Here is a 24,869-nt window from a genome sequence, read left to right as displayed (position 1 = left end):
TTTAGTTGAGTAGACACTGTAGGATTCTTTAAGTCATGTTGACTACTAGATTGATATGCATAATAGGTTGGCTAATTATAAATATAAGATGTCTTATAATTCTGCACAAGTGAAATAGAATCAAGTGACAGAAAGACTCCCGGCAGATGATCTGTGTTTAAGTAGGCATCTTATAAGAATTAAATAATAAAGACAGTCGAGTTACTTGTATATATAAGTTAAATAGGTATTTTTATCTACAAGAGTACAACTAAGATGTTGTTTCTTAACTTGGACTTCCAAATTTTTCTACGATTTAAAAATTAAAACGCTTTATTAACATATTGAAATGTCAGGTCGTACCTATTAGCATATATATATATATTATATGTTATTGTCACCGACGTTTTGTGATTGGATATGATGTTTTTCTTGGAGTTTTGACCCGTTACACCGCCAATGACGTGTATACTGGGCACGTCATTTGAAATAGTGCTTCTTGTGAGTATTTTGGATGATACATGACGTCAACGAGTATTTTGGTCTTGATCTCCGGAAAAATAGTTACTTACGTCCTTCACCTTTGTTAAAATCCAATTTACAATATGAAATCACAATAGCTTATTACAAATGTAATAAAATATACTTATTAAAATTCAGTAAAAAATGAAAGGATATATTTACAATCCGAAATCAAAAAAATTCATTAGTCCTTTGAAATCATAAATGTATATCCAATTTAAGTTTCTTAATATTCAATTTTCAAATAATATAAATATATTTAATATAAAAGTTATTAAAATATAAATACAATTATAAATATTAAAGCATTTTGTCATGTATAAATGAGTAGAGTATTGCATTATAAAAAGAGATTATTTCGTAGATATAGGTAGGGATGGCAAAATAATCCGATCCGAAATCCGAAAATTTGGATTTATCGAACCCGATTTTTTGGATATGGATTTCGATATGGATTTAATTTTTAAACCCGAAAATTTTTGAATTTGGATTTGGATATTAGGTATACCGATCCGAAAACCGATCCGAAATCCGAAACTCTATCCGAACTCGAAATCCGAAAAAAACCCGAATTATTATATATATATATATTAATTATATATATAATATTAGAATTTTATATATTACACATTATAATATTATAATATATATATTAATAATATATATTATACATATTATTATATAATTTTTAGAACATATATTTTTATATTTATGTTAAAAATTAACTAATTATAAAGTTTAATTAAATATAATTATTCAATCATTTAAACGGGTGATAAGGTTTATAAGGTTAACAAAACATCTTTTAGTAATAAATCTAAAAAACTGGGTATTAATTGAGTTGATTTTTTAAATATTAGCTATACATATAATAACATGTGGTGTAGTGGTTGAAGATGACACGTTAAAACTCTTTCTCTACAAGTCGCGTGTTTGATCCCAAGCACTTGAAATATCAATAATTATACAAATTTCCAGATTTCGGATTCGGGTTCGAGTTCAGGTTCGGGTATGAATATCCAATTCAAAAAATTTTGGGTTTCGTGTATACCCGAATCCGATCCGAAATCCGATGGATGGGGTTCGGGTATTCATTTTCGGGTATTTTTCGGGTTCGGGTTCGGGTCGGGTTCAGATATAAATAAAATTTTCAGGTTTGAATATAGATTATGCAATAGCCGATCCGATCCACCCGATTGCCATCATATAGGGCCATGAGAGTAAGGGCCGAAATATTTTGGAGCAGCCCACAATCGCTCCAGAGCATCAAATTCGTTGAACCCAATCATTATTTACGAGTAAATTCGATATCGAAACACACAAAGGAAAAGATTTCAAAACATAATTCTCATGGAAGCTGCCGACGCGATGGAGGATCAAGCAGATGAGCAAATCTGTGATTCTTTTGTTTGTTGCGTTTGCCTGTAATTCTTCTCACTTATATGCTTTATCTCTCTGTATCTATTCATATTGTTCATTTTTTTAATTTGATTGAAATTATTATGCGATTAAATATGTTTTGATTTGATTATTTGCTCTGTTTGTGTGTGTTTTGTATTGTGGCTTGTGTTTAATTAGAGGATTATGCAAGGATTAGGGTTTTGAATGGTTTGTTTTTGTCAAGTTTAACTCTAAGTTGCAATTTATTTATTTATACCTAATTGTAGGTTTTTTTATTGTAGTAATTAAAAAACTGGATGTTCAAAGTCGTATATCCAGTAGTGAAAATGGTTATATTTATTAGGTTGGCGAATGTTGGGACAGTACGGAGAAATTTATTAGGTTAATAGGTTACGTAATGATAAAATGCATATTTTCATGCTTCTTTGTGTGAATGAACAAGTGTGGGAAAACAGATTTAGGACACAAAATATTGTGAAAAAATAGAAATTCTAAAATCATTTTGATGACGGGTTGTTTGATAAATGAAGCTAGAAGTATTTCTTTGGTTCTGGAGACATTTTAATCTTAAGCGATGTTGGGATAGCTGTTCAACTGCAAAGTGTGTTTGGGTCCTTTCATAATTGTAAAGACATTAAAACAAGGTAAGACGACCCTATACCGGTTAGGCACTCGCTGATGCGGAGCATTAAATAATTCAATTATTTGTTACATACTTTATTATGTTATTTAGATATAAGTACGTTTTCAGTTAGTACTTTTATTATCTAGTTAGGAATATTCTAGAAAATAAATATATATGGTAGTAGATAATTAATAGGTATAAGTTATAAGTTATTATTATTAAAATGATTTGTTTTCTTTTATCGTTGATATTACTTGGTCTCCAAGTTACTTCACCAAGTCTTTTGAGTACTACATAAACACATGTAATCTCTTTTGGGTTTTATATCAAATTGCCCACCGAACTCGTTAAAATGTATCAAGTAGCTACTCAATCTCCACGGCGACTCATTTAAACCACTAAAATACTAGTATATATCACTCCGTTAGTTTTTAAAATTTTTTTAACGGAAAATGTTAACTTTAAAAATTTGTAGTCGTATATTTTTGTTAAACTTTTGTTAAACTGCCAAACACATACAATTGAGATAAATAACGAGAGTCCTAATTGAAAGGACATATACTTTTCATCTCTCTGTTGAATTTTACTCAAATTAATACTGCAATTGCAGACCACCCATCTTTTATTTTACTCGTGAAGATAACGATTATTTTATGACCAATTAAACAGATATACAGATGAGAGAGAGGAATTCAAGTTTGCTGATAAACCATAAATAATCAAAAAAGTACATGACAAACAGATCACTTCTGTTGAAAAAATTAAAAAATCTAACGGAGTGATATATAGTAGTATTTTAGTGGTTTAAATGAGTCGCTGTGGAGATTGAGTAGTTACTTGATATATTTTAACGAGTTCGGTGGGCAATTTGATATAAAACCCAGTCTCTTTTTATGGAATAAAGTTGAATATTATGAATTAAATCTGCGGATTTGTGTATTTTTGCTGATTCTTTGCGGAGATAGGCCTTTATCCCCCTTGTAAACCCTTCCCTTACCGTGGTCCTACCTTAAGTGGTATCAAGAGCCAGAGCCACTGTTCCTTCACCTAAGCCTTTTATCAAACACCTATAACTCCCAGCAGCCAACAAACAGCAGCCAACAAACAGCCTCCTGCAGCCACCAGCAGCCGCCAGTGGCCCCCGTAGTCTTTGTCCAAAAGTTTAAGGGCTTCCAAAACCTTTATTTATCTTGAAACAGCCCCATACTCCCTGATTTTCTTGAAGAAAGAACAATGAAACCCCCGAAACAATTGATTGTGAGATATCCTTTTCCGAGACAAATCGTTTAGCATTATCTATTTTACTTTCTTTATTGGATCCATACAGCTCTGATCTTTCATGCAAGAGCATACGGGAGGTGGCTATATTATGATGATTTAATCGCACGTCTAAAATCTGAGCGTGAAAGAATATTAATGCAACATAAGTCGAAGTTATTGAAGGACATGAGTGCTAGATTGGAAAAGATGCAACAAATTTGTGATTCTATTAAGGCATTAACAAAAAGCACGAAAGAGTGTGGAAATCGTAAAGAATCTCGAATCCGAGCCACAAATGGAGCATGATGTGCCACGAAGGGAGGATGACGAGTATGTTGAAATTGAGCAGCCAAAGGAGCATGACGAGTTTATTTGTGGACAAGAAATTCAAGCTAAAGTGAATATTGTTTAGCCCGATTTTATAATTCCAAAATGGTTTTATGAAGTCAACCTTGATTATATATCTCAATTGGTTCCACAAATTCATTACCATATCATATGGAGTCCTAGGTTAGGTTTCTGGATTCTTTTTTATTATAGAACTCGCGGTCGAGTTTTTTTTAAAGGAGAGAAGAATGATGCGGAGCATAAAATAATTAAATTAGTTGTTAAATACCTTATTATGTTATTTAGATATAAGTACGTTTTTGGTTAGTACTTTTATTATCTAATTTGGAATATTCTAGAAAATAAATATATATGGTAGTAGATAATTAATAGGTATGAGTTATTATTATTAAAAGGATTTATTTCCTTTTATCGTTGATTTTACTTGGTCGAAGTCTTTGAGTACTATATAAACACATGTAATCTCTTTTCATTGATAGAGTTGAATATTATGAATTAAATCTGCGGATTTTTGTGTTCTTGCTGATTGTCTGCGGAGATAGGCCTTTTTCCCCTGTAAACCCTTCCTTTACATCACCCGCCTATATGGTCAGTTAGGCAGATTATTCGTTTCACTATATAAATTGGGTATATTTAATATATGCATAAATTAATATGCTATAATAATATAGATTTAACCATTACATACATTACCAAAGAGTAAATACTATAATTACCTATCAAAGTACATACATAAATGTTGTACCAATGATATATTTTATATGTTTGTAGTTTGGGCATACATATAATCCATATGCATACGCGTATATTTATATATGTGAATGTATGTATGTATCTAACAGATACGAAGAAAACTAAGAATATTACTTAATAGATGATCGCTGTCAGGAGATGCTTGTTTGTGTCTTGCTGGTTAATTAGGATTAAGTAAGTGTGACGGCTGTAGGTAGTTAGTCGTGTTTATAACTTGAATATGGGCTGGCTCATATAAAAGGATACTGGGTTGGACTTGGTCAAACATAGACTGAGCTAACCCATGTAAAATAAGACGGACTTAGGCGGATTTGGACGGATTTGGACGGATTTAGACGTCGTTTAGCCGCATAGGCTCCCCTATGCGTCGCCTACCCACTGAAAATGAAGACGGGTCGGATGCCTACCCCTTTTTTACCGCCTAGTAGCCTAGGCGACGTCTTAACAACTATGGTTACGTTCGTAAAGGACAAACCTTTTCTTGGTATGTTTTTGCTCGTGAGTATGTATATTTATACCCAGTGGTGGAGATAGTATTGTAAGTCAGGGACAAAATTCACGCACACAAAACACAAACAGTAGACTAAAATTCATATACACAAACTTGAAACAAAAAGTATAAGGCTCCGGGCATTAAAATTAAGACACATTAATCACTAAAACAAAAAAAAACAGGAAACTACAACATCACTTATTATCCTTGTTTAAAATCAACACGCTAACAATACACATAGAAGGATAGAATACAATAGAGAATTAAAAGATCTTCAAAGTGAAATGTCACTGTGCCTGAAGGAGGAGGATGCTTGATTACCCCTGCCTTATACACCTTATAAATCCTGAAGCATGGATCACCAGTCCACATATCTTTCTTCAGTTCCCAAATAAGCTAAATAAATTCTGAATAATGTTTTTTTAGTGATAATCTTTTATCACTAAAATAGGGGATGCAAACTGGGGATTGTAGTATTATCCATTTACAGGATACAAAAATAATTTTAAAAAAATATGTTTTTTTAAAACTCTTTTATATTATTTGAAAGTTAGGAATGCAAATTGAATTCAACTTTATTTTCTTTCTTTCCTTGCATCTAAATACTCTTTCCATTTGCCACCTATTTTCGGTTAGATAAAGAAAGCACTATCTAAATGGCGACTTAGCATTTTTCATATCTACATGAAGAGATCATGTATAAGGTACTTGTATTAGTTCCTATAGTATCAGCTGTTCAATGTAAATTAGTTTATAAGTTATGGAGATGTATTCTTTCAAACCACCAATTTACCCAAACCTATCTCACCATTTCTCCTCCACTCTAATTTCGATTGACACATTTCGTAGCAATGATGGTCAGTCCTCTCTTTCTTGCTACTTTTACGATATTAATTCCTTCAGTGATACTCATATTTCATTGTCCAGCTAGACGTGCCAACAGTGGCGGATAAGAAATTTATAAATGGTGCGTCTCTTATTAATAATCAATAAATTCACTTGTATATAATTTTTCCACTGAGTTTAAAATACTACGTAAGACACTTATTTAATCACAAATTAACAAAGTGACGTAAGTAAAAATAGAAAAGAAAAATATCTCTTTAACATTTTCACAAACAACTTATAAACTATGGTAATCTCTTATTCTTTTTTCATTAACAAGACAAACAAATGACTTCAGAATACAAGTTGTATCTATGCTCTTACTGTGGAAGATACATGAGTAAAAATATATTAAAGCCTGATTATCATTGTCCATCACATTAATAACCGCCGATTGCAATTAATGAGAAAAACAATGAATATACAAAGCACATGGATTATCTTTCAAAATTAAACTCTTCAATCCATTAAATTCTTCTTGCATGTTACTAGCTCTATCTTTAACTTGGCCTCGTACATTTGTTAGGCTCAAACCTTGTTTACTTGAAAGTTCTTCCATACTTACTTTAAGTGACGGTGAAGTAGTATCACTTACATGTACAACTTTAAAGGAAAGTTCAATGATACATCCTCTTTTGTCAACTTATCGTAAAAGCATCAACTAAATATACAAGTCACCTCCAAGATCATCATAGATAATTAATGCAGTTTTAATGGCTATAGCTTTAATAGTATTCATTTCATTTTTCTGAGATGTGAACTTGTTATTTCCGTGATCATTCTCCGGTAGAACTTTTTTATCACTGTGATTGCAAATAATAATAAAACCTTAGTATTTTTTTTGTATCTCATCAAAAATGGAAATTTTTATATTAAGAAGTTTTTGAAAGTGAAAGAAAGTGTTCCTTAATTGAAGATTTTTTGGTTTCATCATTCCCACGAAATGGTTACCCTTACTCGAGCAAAATAATATGGCATCAATTGTTGCAATCAAATGATTTTGATTATTCCTTCAATCTTGTTCGGTTTGGTTGGAAGTTCAAGTTTCTATGTTGCTTTTGATCAAGTTAATAAATAGATCTTGACCGGTTCCTATATATTTCATTTGAATACTATTGTGATCTTTCATGTTTTCCCTTTAATTTCTTGCCTATAGTTGGTGAAATCTTTAGAAATAAAATATCCCCGCCATTTTAAGCTCTATGCATAGGCTTGAAAAGATAAAAATACAAAAAATATGTTGAATCTTCCGAAATACTATATTCAAGCTAGCTATGATATTCTTCAAACCAATCCGAAAAAATTACGTGTGTGTCTTGCATTCCTATTTGTCTTTAAGTTCTATTTTCGGTTGGTAGGACCTTTCTTGAGAGAAAAATTTCTTAGGGGCTGTTTACTTGTACTTGTAGAAAAATTTTCCATTTTTCTGTTTTTCTAAAATTTTCTGAAATTTTCATTTCTAAGAAAACAGTTGAAAATTGAGAGAATATGTTCCAAATGCTAAAATAATACATGGTCGGTTTTTTGTCTTCTTAAAAACATAATATAGATGACAAGATAATTTGAGTAAATATATAGAAGAGCAACTAATAAAATAATTTTAACGTTTCACATTTTAATTGTATATACGTATTTCTTTAACATGTTTAAAAGATTTTTTTAGATAAAATATAATTAAAGATGACAAATAAAGTATAAAAACAGTCTTTTAAAATAGGTTGAATAATGAAACTTTCTAATTATATGACTCTAAATATATAAAGATTTTGTAGCTTTTATTAAATATTTCAATTAATAATTATATACAAAATTTTTAAAGAATCTTATACGAAATAACTCATAACTAAGTTGTAATCAAGAGTTTCTTCTTTATTTTTCAAACATATAAGTTCTTAGTTATAATATTATTAAGCTTCCTCTTATAATGTAAATTTTAATATTAATCAAATTACAAAATATTTGTTAGAAATTAAACTATTTTGAATTTTTTATTACAAATATGTATTATACTTAATTTAAAAATATCATATTAGATTATAAAAAAATTATAAGGTTCATAAGTTAAATTAGTAGTATATTGGTTGTTTACTATTTTTTTTGTTAACTTTTAAAGTAAACTTACAAAATTGTCAATTGATCATATAAATTTAAAAAGGTAAAAAAATAAAAATGTTTGTGTGGTAAGTATTTAAGTGGGTTAGGTGTTTAACCAGAAGTCGTGTTTATCACTTTTCTAGATTTAGAAAACATCAAAATGTTGTTTTCCACACTTTTCACCGTGTTTTCCATTTTTCCAGTTTTTTATTTTGAAAATTTAGCTTTTGAACATGTTTTTAATTTTCCCAGTTTTCTTAGAATTTTTTTTGGAAAACAGTTGAAAGAAACATGCCCTTACTTTCTCTCTATTATTAGAATCAAAAGTATAAATACATTTTATTTTTACAGGATCTATCGGTAGATTGTCTATATTAATTTTAACACTTCGAGGAGAAGTTGAGAACTGGAATTAGACTGATCATGCTCGCTTTGTCCCCTATCATCTGTGAACTTCCCTTTAATTAATTTTTTTATCCTTTTTAAAATCGTTAATTGTCCTAAAATGAAACATAACAAATAAAACTATGAAATCCCAAATTTAATGTAGATTAATAAATGGGTATTTGTAAATGTCATTCAAATATGTTTATTACAAGAAATTGTAAAGAGGTTTTAGATTTACCTTCGAATTTGTTGGCTAAGTAAGAAAAAATCAGCATCTCTCCCCCCCCTCTAAACCCCAAATCTCCTCTCATATGTTATGTTTTAAGTTTATAGATGTGAAATGTGTCCTTTAGAGTGGGACAATCCCTTAATTTGGGCTGGGCTAGATTTATCAAAAAAATTAAAAATTGTCAATTTTCATATTTAAGGGTGGCCATTTTGCTTCTGAATACCTCGGACCCCTGATTATACTTCAAAGGAAATTTAAAGTCAAATGAAATATTAGCAATTGAAATTTTATCATTTGAATCATAAAACTTTTTAACTAAGAATTATGTATATTTGTTTCTATGCTCTTGCTTAGGGTCAATTTGCGTACTTTTTAACTAAGAATTATGTATATTTGTTTCTATGCTCTTGCTTAGGGTCAATTTGCGTTCTCCTTTAAAACTAATACCATGGTTGCATTCTTGTTCAATAATTGCTTCATGATGTTAATTGAATTTTTTTCCTTTCAATTGTCTAAATTAAAGTGTTGTTTTGTTGCAGAGAGCTCCTGTACAAGCCTATTGTTCTGGGTAAGATATTATTTTATCCTTGACAACTGATACGCATTTATTATCAGCACAATGACTAAATGTAACAGATTATTCTTTTGCAGCTTGTGGGCATGTTTCCTGTTTCTGGTGTGTCCATAATTGCATGAATGGTCTAAGAGAGTCTCATTGTCCGATTTGTAGGCATCCATATCATCATTTTCCCACTATATGCCAAATGCTTCATTTTTTGCTCTTCAAGATGTATCCTATCACGTACAAGAGAAGGGAAACTCAAACACTAGGTAATTACTAGTTACTGCGTTACTGGTATCTATCTAGTTTTTTTAATTTAAATGGCCATTGCCTTGTTTTTTATAAATTTAGTTTTTGATGCCAATTGCTGTTTAACCTGCTTTAGAGTATGAGAGGTCAATGGACTGCTACTCGCCAGAGATTAAAGATCCCCTACATGCATCCAGTGATAGTGACAAACCGAATCATCCGGGTGATTCGGGCAGATTGTCCCCTGCAAATACTATAGAACAATCATCTACCCTAAGTTCACTTGAAGATGGGCAAGCTACCACAAACATGGAACACCAAGGTCTTGAAGTAACTAATAGTCATGCTGTTGAAGAAAGGTTAACATCCAAGAAAGATATGCGGGTGTCAATCATTGATATACTATGTGTAGCATGCAGTAAACTGCTGTATCGACCAGTTGTTCTTAATTGCGGACACGGTATGGTTCTACATTTGCATCCTCATAAAGTTTCAATTTCTTTATTATCTATTCTTGCTAATTTTTATTTGTAATGTATCTTGTCAAATATTTGGGGAACTATGATTCAGTCTACTGTGAGACTTGCATAAGCATCCCAGCAGATGAAAAACTTAGGTGCCAAGTATGTCAAAGTTTACATCCAAATGGGATTCCCAAAGTCTGTCTGGAGCTTCACCATTTTTTGGAGATCCAGTTTCCTACAGAGTATGAACTTCGAAGAAACACAATAAAGCAAGTCAAGTCTGAGCAAGAGATTCCAACAATGCGTAAGTTCCAAATTTTTTTCTCCAGTTCTTGCTTGCAGTTTAATTGTTTAGTATTGAACAAACATGGGTTTGGACAATTTAAAGGACTATAATTCGAGGGTCAGAAGTGATGGAAATGTAATCTTTGGATTATAATCCTTGGACTGTAGTCCTTTGAAACTAACACAGCCTTGGTGCTTGCTTGGTGTTTGTACCCCACACAACCTCCTTGCATGAATATAACTAGCCTCGTAATAGTTGTTTAATCTCTTTTGCTTCTGTATTTTCTTAGTTCTTGACCCTGTCTCAACTTATTGAGACAGAAGTCAGTCCAGTAATTTTATTTCGATACTCTTAGCTATAAAGTTCTTTGGTGCATCCTTTGTTCTATCACTTACAACACCTGTATTATTATTTCTTGTACTACTAAACTGTGTTGAAACATGTAAAGAAGTGAATACTTTATCCTAAGAAGCAGTATTACAAAAAATACAAGTGTAGTGTGGAATGATTGTCATTGACTTATCTTTAATGCATTGTACATTCAATTGAATAATGTTGTATGTGGCTTCAGGCTCCGTAGAAGCTGATAAGAAGCCTGATCATTTATCGTTTACACCAGATGAAAATTTCTCTCCGCCATGGGGTGACCACAATGTACATGTACATTTTGGTGTTGGTTGTGATTTTTGCGGGGTAAGATCTTATCCTTTAAGGTTTACTTTTCTTGCAAGATGAGCCTAGTTAAGATTTTAGAGTACAGGGTGTTATCAGTTATTTAATTTATATGTTTATTGTTCTACTTTAGAGTATTGGCCGTCACCCACGTTGACAGCTCGCATTTCTGCTGGTATTTTGGCGCATATTACGTAATTTATTGTTGGTATACTAATGTAACTTGGAAGGTAAATATATAATGATAAGGAAGAACAGGGGGAATGATTAATTAAGTCTTAATTTACTTGTTTCAGCTTGTTTATACACTTGGAAGCAAATGCCTAACTTACCGTATAGATATTCGAGAACAAGCATTCCACGTCATAAAAAATGTTAAGAATAGTTTGTCATGTAGTGGTAATTTGTTTTTTTCCTCCTTTTGATCAACATGCCAATTGATCATATACAAGGTAGTTGGTCGGTCTTAACTAGAAAACAGGTGTCATCATTTATCGCATAAGAGGTTTGACTTTTGTAACTGTTTATAAATCATATTTTGTGATGCTTCAATTCATTATTGCAGATGTATCCAATAATTGGAAATAGATATAGATGCAAAGATTGTGTGGAGGCTATAGGCTTTGACCTTTGTGGTGATTGTTACAATACTAGATCCAAGCTACCTGGCAGGTTTAATCAGCAGCATACTCCAGAGCACAGTTTTGAAATTGTGGGATCAAATTCCATACGTAGCATGATCTTGAGGCTGATACGGGGACAGGTTGAAGATGGTGTGGCTGCTCCTAATCTTCCTGAAATTGATTTAGAAAATCCTGAAAATGTGATTCATCCCGCCCGTAATGATGTTGACGTGGATGACGAAAATGAGTCAGTATCCCTTATTACCTCAAACAGTAACTCAGAGGAGCAAAGTACCTCAAACAGTAACTCAGAGGAGCAGAGCAACGAGCAGTCCCACCATGTGAAATCCAACACATGACACTCCACTCCGGACCTTTGCTTCTGAACCTTTTAGCATTGCAATTGAGCGCAACTGTTGAGCTTTCTCATAAATGGACAGGAGTCGAGCAACGCATATATGTTACATATTCTATTCTAGAATCACCTTTTCCATAAAAGTTTGTCATTTGTGTGTCTGGATAATTTGTACAATGTTAGAAATCAACAATTTTACATCTATAAATATTTAAAAGGAACAAAATAGCTATGCAAAAACTTTTCAGTGTTTCTATCATTAATTTTGGTTTGCGGTATTGTAAAGATATTTTTTGGTTAGTTAAATTTAGTATGGGGTTATTGTGATGATAATTTTCTGGGCGGTAACTAGCACAAACATCGTATTAGCATGGCGTGGTAATGATAACGAGAGAGTGGGGACTGCTACACATTTGTATGAGTATAATTCAAGAGACTTGGAGGTTTTTCTTTTAGAACTCGGTCCGATAACGGTTTTCGTGGGATGAATTACACAAAAAACGAGTTTCTAGCCGTTAGATTTATCATAGGCAATATCTGCGGTATGGGTTAATTACTTTTTTGCCCCTTTACCCGGACAGTACACCCAGTTCCCATTCTACCTACCTGCTATTCATTACAATTTACAATGACACAAAAACTCTCTCCTCCCGTTCGGGAACTGAGTATTGATTTCAAATTACAATTTGCAGAACCTTCTTATGGGATACTGCACTTGCATGATTTGTACGGAGTAAGTTCTCTTGATTTCTTCTTCTACAAAATTTGAAATTACTTCCTTAAAATTTAAAAGCTGCTAAAATGTTGGTACAATATACACCAAGTTGGAATTGTTCCCAATTTTTGTCACAAGTATATCAAAAATTCCCGATGCAATTGCATTGAATCTTCCTACACAAAACCTCCGAGTCTCGGAATGTTTGATCATATAATAAATTAATTTATGCATAATTTTCAATGGAATTTTCTAGTATGTGTCCATGAGCATATGCTAAGAGTTAGTCTTTGATGAGGTGTTCAAAAAATATTGGTAGAAAGCTCATTAATAATGATGAACCCCCGCATACACAAAAATCTCCATCAATACAATTTTTACGACTCATTTATCATAATTTATTAACATGTGCCCATGAACACGACAAACCCATTTTCAATTTATGAATTACTTGTCGGAAAAAAAAGAGAGCAAAGGGCCTCCTTTTACCTACAAGTACAACCATTGTTATTGTTTGTATAATTGCATGCGCATTCTTGTTTTGTTGTGGTTGTTGAAAAGTGAATATACAAGATTATTAATCTTATTCCAAAAAAGTCTACTATGCCTGCATTTTGCATGCATAACTCCTTTTGGGTTTTTCTATACCACACTAAATCTTCTGCTCTGTTACCTACTACTTCCTCACTAGCAGCCCACAGTCTCATATATTGGTCTATATATAAAACGACCATTTTCTTATGAGAAGGAGACCAAATATGGCATCACATGATCAAGCAGCGTTCTTAACTGCAATGCAGATAGTGAATTCTTCAACCCTCCATGGGGTACTAAGTGCTCTTCTCGAGCTTAATGTCTTTGACATTATTATGCAGAAATCTGGCCTTAATAGCTACCTCCTTCCCCATGAAATTGCTTTGAATCTTCCTACACAAAACCTTGAAGCCTCCGACATGCTTGATCGTATGCTTCGCCTTCTTGCAAGCCACAACATCGTCAAATGCAAGCTTGTAGAATATAGTGGCAATGCTCTTCTGCCTAGATCATATGGCTTAACATCTATTTCTCAATATTTTGTCCAAGCTAAAGATAGACCTTGTCTAGTTCCTTATCACCAGTTCGTTCATAATAAGGAGATTCATAATTGTTGGTATGTTTAGCTTCTCTCCTCCTTTTCTTTTTCTAGGTTCAGCAATGTAGCGAGTTACTGATTCATCGTTGCAGGTATAAACTGAAAGATGCAGTTATAGAGGAAGGGATCCCATTTAACAAGGCTCATGACGGAGACAATATATTTGAATGTTTAAAAAGAGATACATACCTCGCTGAACTTTTGAGCCAAGCAATGGACAAGTCTAGTGTGACTTTTATGACTCTACTTGAAAAATACAAAGGATTTGAGGGAGTAAAAGAGGTGGTGGACGTAGGAGGTGCACACGGTACAACTTTAAGTTATATCGTTTCTTTGAACCCTCATGTCAAGGGAATCAACTTTGACCTACCGTACGTGGTTAAGACTGCACCTTCACTGCCAGGTATTTAATGACCTACTCAATTTCAGTTCTAATATCAGCAAGATTTAGTACTTGAGCTGAATCCAGAGCCTCTGTTTGCTATATCCTTGATTTCATTTGGAACCAGATATATATATGGTAGTTCAAACGACTATTATACTAATTCCGAGCTATATTTGTCAATTTCTAAATCTTTAGATGTTAATGTGAAATTTAAATTTAATTTTTCAATATTGTCACCGCAGTTCATCTTTCTTATTTGTACATTATCTACCAGGTGTTGATCATATCCGTGGAAATATGTTTGAATCAATTCCTGGAGGAGAAGTTATATTGCTTCAAGTAAGTGCAAATCTATATTTATATATATAAGAGTGATATTCCACTAAAAATATCCTTATAATGAAAATTAGAAATTAAAATAAAAACATTTCTAAATTACATTAAAATATAACACATCTGTTATGCAAATCGATTGTTGGGAGATGGAGAAAAATACAGTAAGGTCGAATATTAAAAAACACTTATCGTTTGACGGGAAAAATTAAATTAAGAACGGAGGGGAAAAACTGAAATTATGTGTGGGAGGTTGCAGTTTAATTCAGTGGGTGGGTTGTCTGTTATTTGATTAGATTAATCTAAGGGTGTAGATTAGTTTCTAGTTTTCATTTTAAGTTTTATTTTCATTTGAACAAATGCCTATCTATCTATACTATACTATTATAAGCAGAACACCCTCTATTTGGTAGTTACTCGGTACAGTTGTTTGGTAGTTGCTCGGTACAGTTGTTTGATACGACAAATAACAACCGTCAGATCTAAAGTCAGAAAAATGAGAACCATTGGATACAATAATAAAATATTATTATATTAATATTTAGACTACTATCATGGATTCAGGGTTCGAACCCCGTCAATAACTTATTATATTTAAACTTTTATATTCTTTATTTAAACAATATATTATATTATATTATTTCTTTTCAGTCAAGTCTCAAATTATTATAAAACATATATTGTTATAATTTATTATATTTTTCGATTTATTTTTCAACTATTGAAAATCTATACTATACTATAATAACCGGAATAGAGATAATTTGGTTCAACGGTTTGGTTCAACGATAATTCCCTAATTTTGATTATTACAAAAATAGATAAATAGTGTTATATATCTAATAAACTACTAAATTATTAAACTACTACTAAATATAGTATACTTGTCCTATTAAACTACGAATACAACTTATCCTATTATTAAAAGATATAAATAATAGTGTTATATATCTGCTAAACTACTAAATTATTAAACTACTAGAAATAGTCTATTTATTCTACTAAATTACGACCACATGTTATTCTATTATTTTTATTATAAATTTATAATCATTATATATTTATATAAATATTTTAAAAATATAATATAACTGGATAAATAAAAATTTAAAATATTAATGGAAACCGTGCATCGCACGGGATTTATGCTAGTATATATATAAAAGAAATACAAACCAATTTTATGCTAGAACTAGAAACCAACCTTATCTACTAAAATTATAACAGCCCAGTCCAACGGCCAATTATACAAGTACAAATACATATAAAAACACACCGGAGAATCGATATGCATACATACACCCAGCTTTACATTATCCCCAGCATTATAAGCACTATAGTTGCTTATGAATTCCTCATCTTCCATTACAGCCCATTAATCATCATGTCATCGTCGATCTGTCTCCACCATCATCCACAATTTATGTCTGTTTGTCGGTATCACCTATCACGAAACTTTCTGATTCCATCCATTAATTACATCAACTCCAACGACTTCATCTTTCTTCCTTTTCAATCTTCATTTATTTTCACTTAGTAAACCAATTAAATTCAAAGATACAAGATTTAACTATCAATCATTAATTCATGTATAAAATTACTAAATTGTATAACGAAAATCACTAATTGATTTTACGAAAATCGCTGATTGTATAACATAAATCACCAATTTACAATATCGTTGATGTTTGAATTTGGGGCTAATAACTGGAGTTGTGGGTGATTACAAACAGTGATGATGTGAAAATAGGGGTGATAAAAAATATATAGATAAATATGATATATATATATAATGATGTTGGTGATGATAAGGTGATAACTTATGATACTCGTCGGTGGTGGTAATGGTGTGAATCAGTGCACAGATAGTAGTGTGAATCATATTATGCTTGTTTCAAATGATAGTGAGAATTATCAGATTATGAGAAAGTTAAATCTTGTAAAATAGGAGCAAACCTCGTCGAAAATAATGAACAAATCTGGCCAAAAAAGATAAAAAAAATAGATATAGTTGGTGAAGAGGAAGAATCTGAATATAGTAATGTAATATAGGGACGAGAGAGAAATAGAAATTGAGATGATATTTGTGTGGTCCAGATTTAATGTAATTTAAAATAATGAGTGGGTGTGATTAGTTTCTAGTTTCTAGGCTAAATTGAGTTTTTATTTGATCATCTTCCTATATATATATATATATGAGCATGATCAAATACAAACCAAATTTAAAATAAAAATTAGGAACTAATCTAAGCCATTAGATTAATGTAATCTAATGATCCCCCTAAAAGCACCACACTCAACTAATTTACACCCTCCCACACACAGTTTCAGCTTTTCCCCTCCGTTTTTAATTTAATTTTTCCTGTCAAATCGTAATTTTTTTAAAATCCGACTTCAGTGTATTTTTCTCCATCTCTCAATGATTGATTTGCATACCATATGTTATATTTCGAAGTAATTTTTTAAGAAAATATTTGGTTTCTAGTTTTTATTGTAATATTGGTTTATATTGGAGTAGCCCTCATATATATATATATATATATATATATATATATAGTTTAAGTATTTTACTAGCTTGAGGAATTTTATCTTAAACAATCATACCCTATTCAAATTATGAAGAGGCTACTTCATGACTGGAACGATGATGAATGCGTGAAGATATTAAGGAAATGCTATGAAGCTTTGCCAGATTATGGCAAGGTGGTAATTATGGAGATGATACTTACAGAGCTGCCGGAAAATAATGTTGTTGGCAAGAACAGATCTCAGCTGGATATACACATGATGATCATAACCCATGGGGGTAGAGAGAGGACTGCCAGAGAATTTCAAATGCTGGGAAAAGAAGCCGGATTTGTGAGCGCTAAATATATATGCGGGGCAGATTTATATGGCGCGGTTGAGTTGTACAAGTAAACGTGCAATTCTTGTGCTTGATTATGGAGATATATATGACTCGGTGTGATATGCCTTCATTTTGCCGCTCTTATGAATATGTGGATTTTTTTGTCCTTCATTGCCTATAAAATTCTGGGGGACCTGATATCTGATTGCATCAAGTTTATCATTTCTAGATCAATCATAAACTGAACAATAATTTGCAGTTGCATACAATATAAATACAAAAGCATCGAGTGAGTGTTGAACTTTTAACATCTTATTATCTAAAAGCAATAAGGGAGAGGTATGCGGCCATAAAATGTAATTAGCATTTCAAAATTCATCGTATTTGTTCTGGAATAAAAACTAGAATTTCATTTGCATTTAATAATAGGGTTGTTGAGGTTCAAACTTTAATGGTTGCGCTTGTGATCGAGATTACACGATCCTAACAAGATGCCTACGTATCTCTGTGTTGTAGAGAATCAAGTAAAAAATATAGTTCTAAGTTGAGGGGTAGAGCCCTTTATATAGATGTTCAGCCTAGAGTTAGACTAGGGCAGGGAGACTTGGTAGACAAGTCTCCTACTTAAATGATAAGTATGATTCCTCTAGACGGTAGATTTTAAATCATTCCTTGTAGGAGTCCGTTTCCATGTTGGACATGACTTTGATGTCATTGTGGACATTCTCAGGTTTGCTCGGCAGGCCTCTCATATAGCTGATTTTGGGTTGTGTACATCACGACCCATCTAGGGTCGTGGTCATCATGGTCTACTCGGACTTTCTAGACTAATATTGGGTTGTGGTCGCGTCAACCTAATTTGGGTCGTGGCATTCACGAGTTTTGACAAGTCAACTTTAGAACATAATTAATTCAGCATTAATTACGTCCTTACATAGTACTTTTCATCTATATCATTTGCCCCCCAACTTCCGGGAAAACTTCTTAAGCTTTCGTGAAAGTTATAATGGTCTAATCGTGAATCGGGGGTAGTTTCATCCCTTCTTTGGTTCAGCCTTATTATGAAGTATGGAGCGACCTACACATTCATAGTGACTTATATTAGGTCACACAACACTGTAGAAGGGGGTTGAATACAGTGTTATTACAATCAAATCGATTTCGAACACAAGTAACAGTAAACAGATATATTCAATATAATAAACTCTGTTACAATGGAACTGTTCTCTCTCAGTGATGAACAAATATCACTAAGAGCTGCTAGGTTACAATGTATGATCTTCTCGATAATGATAACACATATAGTGTAAACCTATGTCTGTGTTTATATAGTACACAGTTACAAGATAACTTCTAATTGATATGGAATATAATTCTGTCTCCTAAAATATATCAATCAGATATCTTATACAAGTCTTCTTATCTTCTAACTTTTTCCATGCATATCATCTTTTGTTTTAGTCTCGATCTTCTATCCTGTAAATCAGCTTCCTTTCTTAACTGTAAGTCCTCCCGTACTTAAGTTCTGATATGACCTTAAGTTATGATATCTATCTTCTGACTTCCATTAAGTACTGATTCCAGTAAGTCCTGATATTTCCTGTTTGTTAAGATCTGCAAACTAAACATGAAACATATTAGACATGACATCTCAAATATATCTAACAATCTCCCCCAACTTGTAAATTATGCAAAAATATACAAGTAAATAGATTTGATGATGTCAAAAACATTTAAGTTCAAATGCAATAAGAGTTTAATAAGACTATAAACTATAACTTACAGAACATGCAGCTTTACCAACATCACTGGATCAATCTGAATCCATAATGATTCTTAACAAAAGCTTTTACCCGCTTATCTTCAGCTTTTCTTAGAACTTCAACTAACTGTGCTTTGACCTACATCAGTTCTTCATCTCTACTGTCACTAATTTGATATATGGATGTTCTGAGAGCTTGAATTGATGTTCTTTCAAGTCCATCACCAAGTCTGATAACTCTAGGATGTGAAGAGTCTTCATTATAACATAAGCATCTTCCTTTCAGAATAACTTCCACCTTAACAGAGTTCTTCAGCATAGGAATTTCTCTTCCATCATCTTCAGTAATCATTGGAATGTACTGAGAAGCCTTTGTACCAGAGATTCTGAGAAGATCTCTTATAGCCTTCAAAATGTACTCTGACCATCTTCTTGTAACATCATATTTTACTTCCAGAAGATAGTGAATATGTTGAAGCTCTCTGATAGACTTCTTTAGCACATCAGTATTAGTTAGTCTGTAAGTTCTTCCATCATTGAGAAATAAGATAAGTTTCTCTTTTAGATTTTCTTTATCATGAGCATCTATCACAATTTGAGCAGATAGCACTTTGTCAAGGTGCTTTTATTTGATTTGTTCATATGGTTTGTCTGTCAACATGAAAGGATCTCTTAGAGTAACTTTTACTCCTGTTTGTATCTTTTCTTCATCAGAACCTAATTCAGCTCTATCTCTAGGTTACTTGGCTCTCAACCCAAATGTTGTGAGTTGATTAATCATAAGATTGGACTTTGGTTCAACTGGAGTAGCTTTCTTCCATAATAGCTTCTTCTTATCAGCAATTGTCATCTTTTTCAAATCAACTTGAGCATTGTCAGTAGTTGATGTCTTGATAGCTTGATCAGGATTTGTTGTTTCTTCTGTAGCTTACTGTTCTTTATTCTGAACAACTTGAGCAATGTCAGAGGTTGTTTTAGATTCTTCAATTATCTTTCTTCTCTTCAGAGTTTGAACAGTTTCATCTTCTATCAAATCATCATCATGCATTGTAGCTTGATAGACTGGAACAGAAGAACTTATCTTTTTCTGAATCTTTAGAGGTTCACCAACCTTTTCTTTTCCCTTTGACTTAGGATCAATCTCAGTTTGTGATCTAGTCTTGGACTTTGAAGCCTCAGAATTTGACTTTTCCTTGATAACAATGCCTTTTTCCTTAGGTCTTGGAGGTTTCTTTGCATCAGAACCTTTAGACTTTAGATTTGTCTTCTCAGCTGCAAATCTAGCTTCTTCTTCCTTGAGAGTTTCCAAATCCATTCCTGGATTTTGTTTCAGAAATAATCTTCTAGCTATCTCCTCATCAAGTGTCTGGATTTTAGGATCTTTGTAATAAACAGTAGTCTGCTTTCCCTTTAGCTTCAGAGTTTGTAAAAACTTCTGAGAGTCTTTAGATCCTGACTGAATCGGGATATCAGAACTTGACATCAGACTTTGCTTATCAGAACTTGACTTCAGACTTTTAGCATTCACAGCATCAGAACTTAACTTGTTCTGTGTTAAAGATTTTCCTTGAACTTTTCCTTGACCTCTGCTCTTATCAGAGTTTCCCTGGTCATCATCTTTATCATCCTTGTTCTTCAGTAATTGAGTAGGTGAGCATTTGGACTTAACTACCTTCTCCCCATTTTTGGCATCATCAGGAAGTAAGAGAGAGAGAGAGAGAGAGAGAGAGAGAGAGATAAAAAGTTCAACTGAAGATTGGATCTCATCCAATTGAGCTTTCTGAGAAGCTTGATTTTGTAGGACCTCAGTAATTTGGGCCTGTTGCTTCTCTTGAATCTTCTCAATGGCTTCAATTTTCTCAATAGTAGGTTTGATATATCTGTTCTTATCAAGCTTGATCTGTAGATCTAGCTTATCAGTATTTTCCTTTAGTGTATCAACCTTATCATGAGTAATGGAATGTAGACCATGAAGACTTCTTGTATTCATTCCACTTCTTGGTCCACTCAACTCCCCTGTGAGTTTCTTCCAAAGGTACAGGAGCATCCTGTTCAACAAATTTCTTGACCAATTCTTCCTTTCCCAGAATAGGAGCTGGAGTCTCAACAGAAACACTGTCTTCAGAACTTGAGGAAGATTCATTATTTTCTGACAGCACAAGAGTGTGTGATACAACTGGAGATTCAGGAATAACATCATCTAAATTCTGAGCATCAGAATTTATCTCTAGAGCTGGTGTGGTTGGTGTAGATGGTATCTCAGCATTTAAAATTGGAGAATGAGTTGGAGATTGCTGAGCTGTTGTAGATGGAGCTTCCAAAAATAAAAAAGTTAGTATAATCAATCTTTGAAGATCAATTTCAGGACTTAATCCTGAACCTTCAATTGTTGTCTCTCTAACTGGAGAAACAGTAGGAGTGATCACCGTATCAGGAACATTGTCTTGGGCTTTAGCTGGAAGGGCTTCAATGATAATTGGCTCTTTTGAGATCAGAGATTCCTGATCCCCTTCCTCATCTTCTTCAGTATCTTCTGATGGAGATTTAGCATTATACCTCTTTGCCCTCATTTTCTTCAATCTCCTTGCCAATGAAGGAGTTGCTGTTGCAGCATCAGAGCTTACAGATTTCCTCTTCAAAGTATCAGAACTTTGAGCTGCAGTTTCTTTCTGAGAAGTAACATTCTCAGCTTCAACTTTCACAGGTTCAGAAGCATGAACTTGTGCTTCCTTTTCACTATTAGATTCATCTCTGAGAATCATCTTCCTTCTCTTTTGTGGAGGTTGAGGAACAGACTTTTCCCTCTTAGAAGGTTTGGAAGATGAAGGTCTGATGGTGTGTGCTGGTTGAGAAGTGTGAGGTGTTTGGATAGTGGTGGTTGGTGTTGATGGTTCAGGTTCAGATGGTTGGACATCAGGATATAGTGCAGTGTATGTGACTGGATCATAGGTTATTAAGGCTTGTTTGACAGATAAAGGAATTTGGAGGGGTCTTAACACAGCCTTCTTATTATCAGTAGATAATAAGTCATTAAAAGCTCTTTTAGCTAGTCTAAATGGTGGAATTAATTCACTGGCTAATTGGGCCTTATCAGTACAACAAAAAATATAAATAAGCTGACAGAATCTAGCAAAATAGACAATATTCCAATCTTCTGTCATCCTATCCCCAATAAAGCCTAAAACAACACTTGCATAATCAAAGTTAGTTTGATTAATGAGAGCATGCCTGATTTTTTGACTGAGTATAGGGATTGCATCGAAATTTGAACATTTGTTTACAAAAGCCTTTGTAATGCAGTCGAAAAAGAAACTCTATTCCCTCCTTATGTAAGGTCTCTTCAGTTGACCAAACTTTGCCAATGTCTTTTCATACCCCAGACTGGCCATCATTTGTTAAAGAACTGACTCCTCAACAGTCGAATAAATGCAATTCTCAGGTAGTTGCAATGATTGGCGAACTGTAGCCAAAGTCATGACATGCTCATCCTCCCCTATTGTAAAGATGATACTTGGGGACCCTTGAGCACCACCATCATCATATACGCCACTTCTCCAAAACTCCAGCACTTGAGTTCCAGATATTGCTTCAGGTTAGGTCAAAGCATACCCAATATCAGAATTAGCAAGGAAATTGTTAGGGCGAAAACATGCGCTAATAATTCACGCAAGTATACGCGTTCGCAAGTAATATAGAATAAATTCTAGTTCGTTCCCACAGAGACTCAGACTAATTATGTTCAATTAACACTTACTCACCAATGTATGATTACTTCTCAATGTCAAGACAATAACACTTAAATTTGATTAACTAATTATTAACTACAATTAACTACGAGAATTAAACACTTAATTGACACTTGAATTAACAATATTAAATACACATGAGATCATAACTTCATTACTACTTCATTCAATAGTCATTGTTATTACCCTTAGCATGTTACGGTGATGATATTAATCGAACAACACGAAACTGATAAAAGCCAACTTTCGTTGTACTAATACCATTCTACCAAACATCCACAATCAAGATAGAGGTTGAATAGGCATCAATTATGTTGAGACCCTATATGTCTACAGAATTTGACAATATAATGATTTAAGCAGAAGTTGTTCTTTTTGATTACATAGGGCAAGTAAAACGGTTAGAGTTAACCACTAATCATGCATACACATACTTGAACCTATGCTAGCATGGCAAGTTCTAAACCTCAAAATCCAACGTCGCTTCACAGGAGATTAACAGACTATCTTATTTGTTCGCGACGCACATAAGACGAATAAGCACAACCTATGCTAGATATCATACAATCATCACACACTAAGGTATTAAACAACTAACTAAAGAAATCCATAGTAAATCCGTTATGACCCCTTGATCACGATTAGCCCATGATAGAACTCAACGTCACCATGGGTTCATATGAAAACATGATAATACACACAATATAAACTAATAAAAATACTTATTAAAACCAGAGTACGTCACAAGAGTAATAAGGTTCAAAGTAAAGAAAACTAGCATCCACTGATACAACGAATAAAAGAATCACAAGAAAACATATGTTTCCTCTTCTTCGTTGTGATGTGCTAAAACGGTCTTCTTCCTTCTCTCCTTGCTTGATACCACCCTTTTGTGAAACGTCTCCGAGAACTACTTATATAGAAGCCCACAAGAACCAGCTGTCTCAGAAGTCCATCAGAATAAGGATTATAAAATTCAGTATTAAAATTCTCGTCCCTGAGCGGCCGCCCTAGATTCCTGAGTGGGCGTCCAAGCTCCCAAGCGGCCGCCCAGCATCCTGAGCGGGCGCCCAAGCACCTTCTGGAAAATTCTGAATTCTGCTCCTGATTTTGCTGCGTTCTGCCCCCAACTTTTCACAACCAATGCCAAGCACTTTCCTAGGCTTATTTCTGATGAATTCTTCCTACATACGGAAGTTATACCCTGAAATGCAAAAACACTAGAAAAATGCATCAAATACACAAAATACCTGATTTCAAGACATCGATTCAATCCATTATAAGACGTTCTAAGTGGTATAAAATACCACTTGTCACACCCCCAAACTTAAATCGATGCCCATCCTCAAGCGTCACAGACTCAAAAACAAAACAAAAACATGCATGAATACAATCTACATGAAATGCAGCGATCCCCCTCACAATGACTAAACCAACCAACTCATGAAATCTCAAGAAATGCAATTAGGAGAATAAAGATCAACCAAATCATGCAAACTAACATACAACTAGAAACGTGGTGTGTGCGGATACTTAACAGATATGCTTCGAAACTAGATCAATTATCATAACTCGATTATCCTCAAGGCAATCACATGATTATACGAAGAATAAATTCTAGGCACAAAATGACTTATAACACTTCAAGATCACTGGAGCTTATTACGGAATCATGCTTTTATTCAACACAACAACGGATGCTTATTTGACCGTGCAATGAGTGAGGTCCACAAAAGACTTATGTAATGGCATCCATTTAGC

The 24,869-nt window shown here is 33.2% G+C and overlaps 2 protein-coding genes across 2 annotated transcripts; both read left to right on the top strand.

Moving 5' to 3' along the window:
• Positions 1-1,714: 1,714 nt before the first annotated feature.
• On the top strand, positions 1,715-12,450 carry LOC141707590 (E3 ubiquitin-protein ligase PRT1-like). The gene is made up of 7 exons (XM_074510821.1): positions 1,715-1,925; positions 9,516-9,544; positions 9,628-9,807; positions 9,924-10,247; positions 10,358-10,555; positions 11,109-11,230; positions 11,775-12,450. Exons 1-7 carry the CDS (start codon positions 1,852-1,854, stop codon positions 12,189-12,191), a joined length of 1,344 nt encoding a protein of 447 aa, XP_074366922.1. The 5' UTR covers positions 1,715-1,851; the 3' UTR covers positions 12,192-12,450.
• A 1,210-nt stretch (positions 12,451-13,660) lies between these two features.
• On the top strand, positions 13,661-17,671 carry LOC141705999 (trans-anol O-methyltransferase 1-like). The gene is made up of 4 exons (XM_074508849.1): positions 13,661-14,052; positions 14,127-14,437; positions 14,694-14,758; positions 17,375-17,671. Exons 1-4 carry the CDS (start codon positions 13,661-13,663, stop codon positions 17,669-17,671), a joined length of 1,065 nt encoding a protein of 354 aa, XP_074364950.1.
• Positions 17,672-24,869: the final 7,198 nt, after the last annotated feature.

This window comes from Apium graveolens, chromosome 2 (assembly GCF_009905375.1).
Source record: "Apium graveolens cultivar Ventura chromosome 2, ASM990537v1, whole genome shotgun sequence".
NCBI lineage: Eukaryota > Viridiplantae > Streptophyta > Magnoliopsida > Apiales > Apiaceae > Apium > Apium graveolens.
This window is presented reverse-complemented; position numbering and strand designations above follow the sequence as displayed.

Bases quoted from the DNA above. Each gene is read 5' to 3' on its own strand.
- LOC141707590 (XM_074510821.1), top strand. From the start codon at position 1,852: ATGGAAGCTGCCGACGCGATGGAGGATCAAGCAGATGAGCAAATCTGT. The intron at 10,556-11,108 runs GTAAGTTCCAAA...ATGTGGCTTCAG, and splicing joins GCAAGAGATTCCAACAATGC to GCTCCGTAGAAGCTGATAAG. The intron at 11,231-11,774 runs GTAAGATCTTAT...TCATTATTGCAG, and splicing joins TTGGTTGTGATTTTTGCGGG to ATGTATCCAATAATTGGAAA.
- LOC141705999 (XM_074508849.1), top strand. From the start codon at position 13,661: ATGGCATCACATGATCAAGCAGCGTTCTTAACTGCAATGCAGATAGTG. The intron at 14,438-14,693 runs GTATTTAATGAC...ATTATCTACCAG, and splicing joins GACTGCACCTTCACTGCCAG to GTGTTGATCATATCCGTGGA. The intron at 14,759-17,374 runs GTAAGTGCAAAT...CAAATTATGAAG, and splicing joins GAGAAGTTATATTGCTTCAA to AGGCTACTTCATGACTGGAA.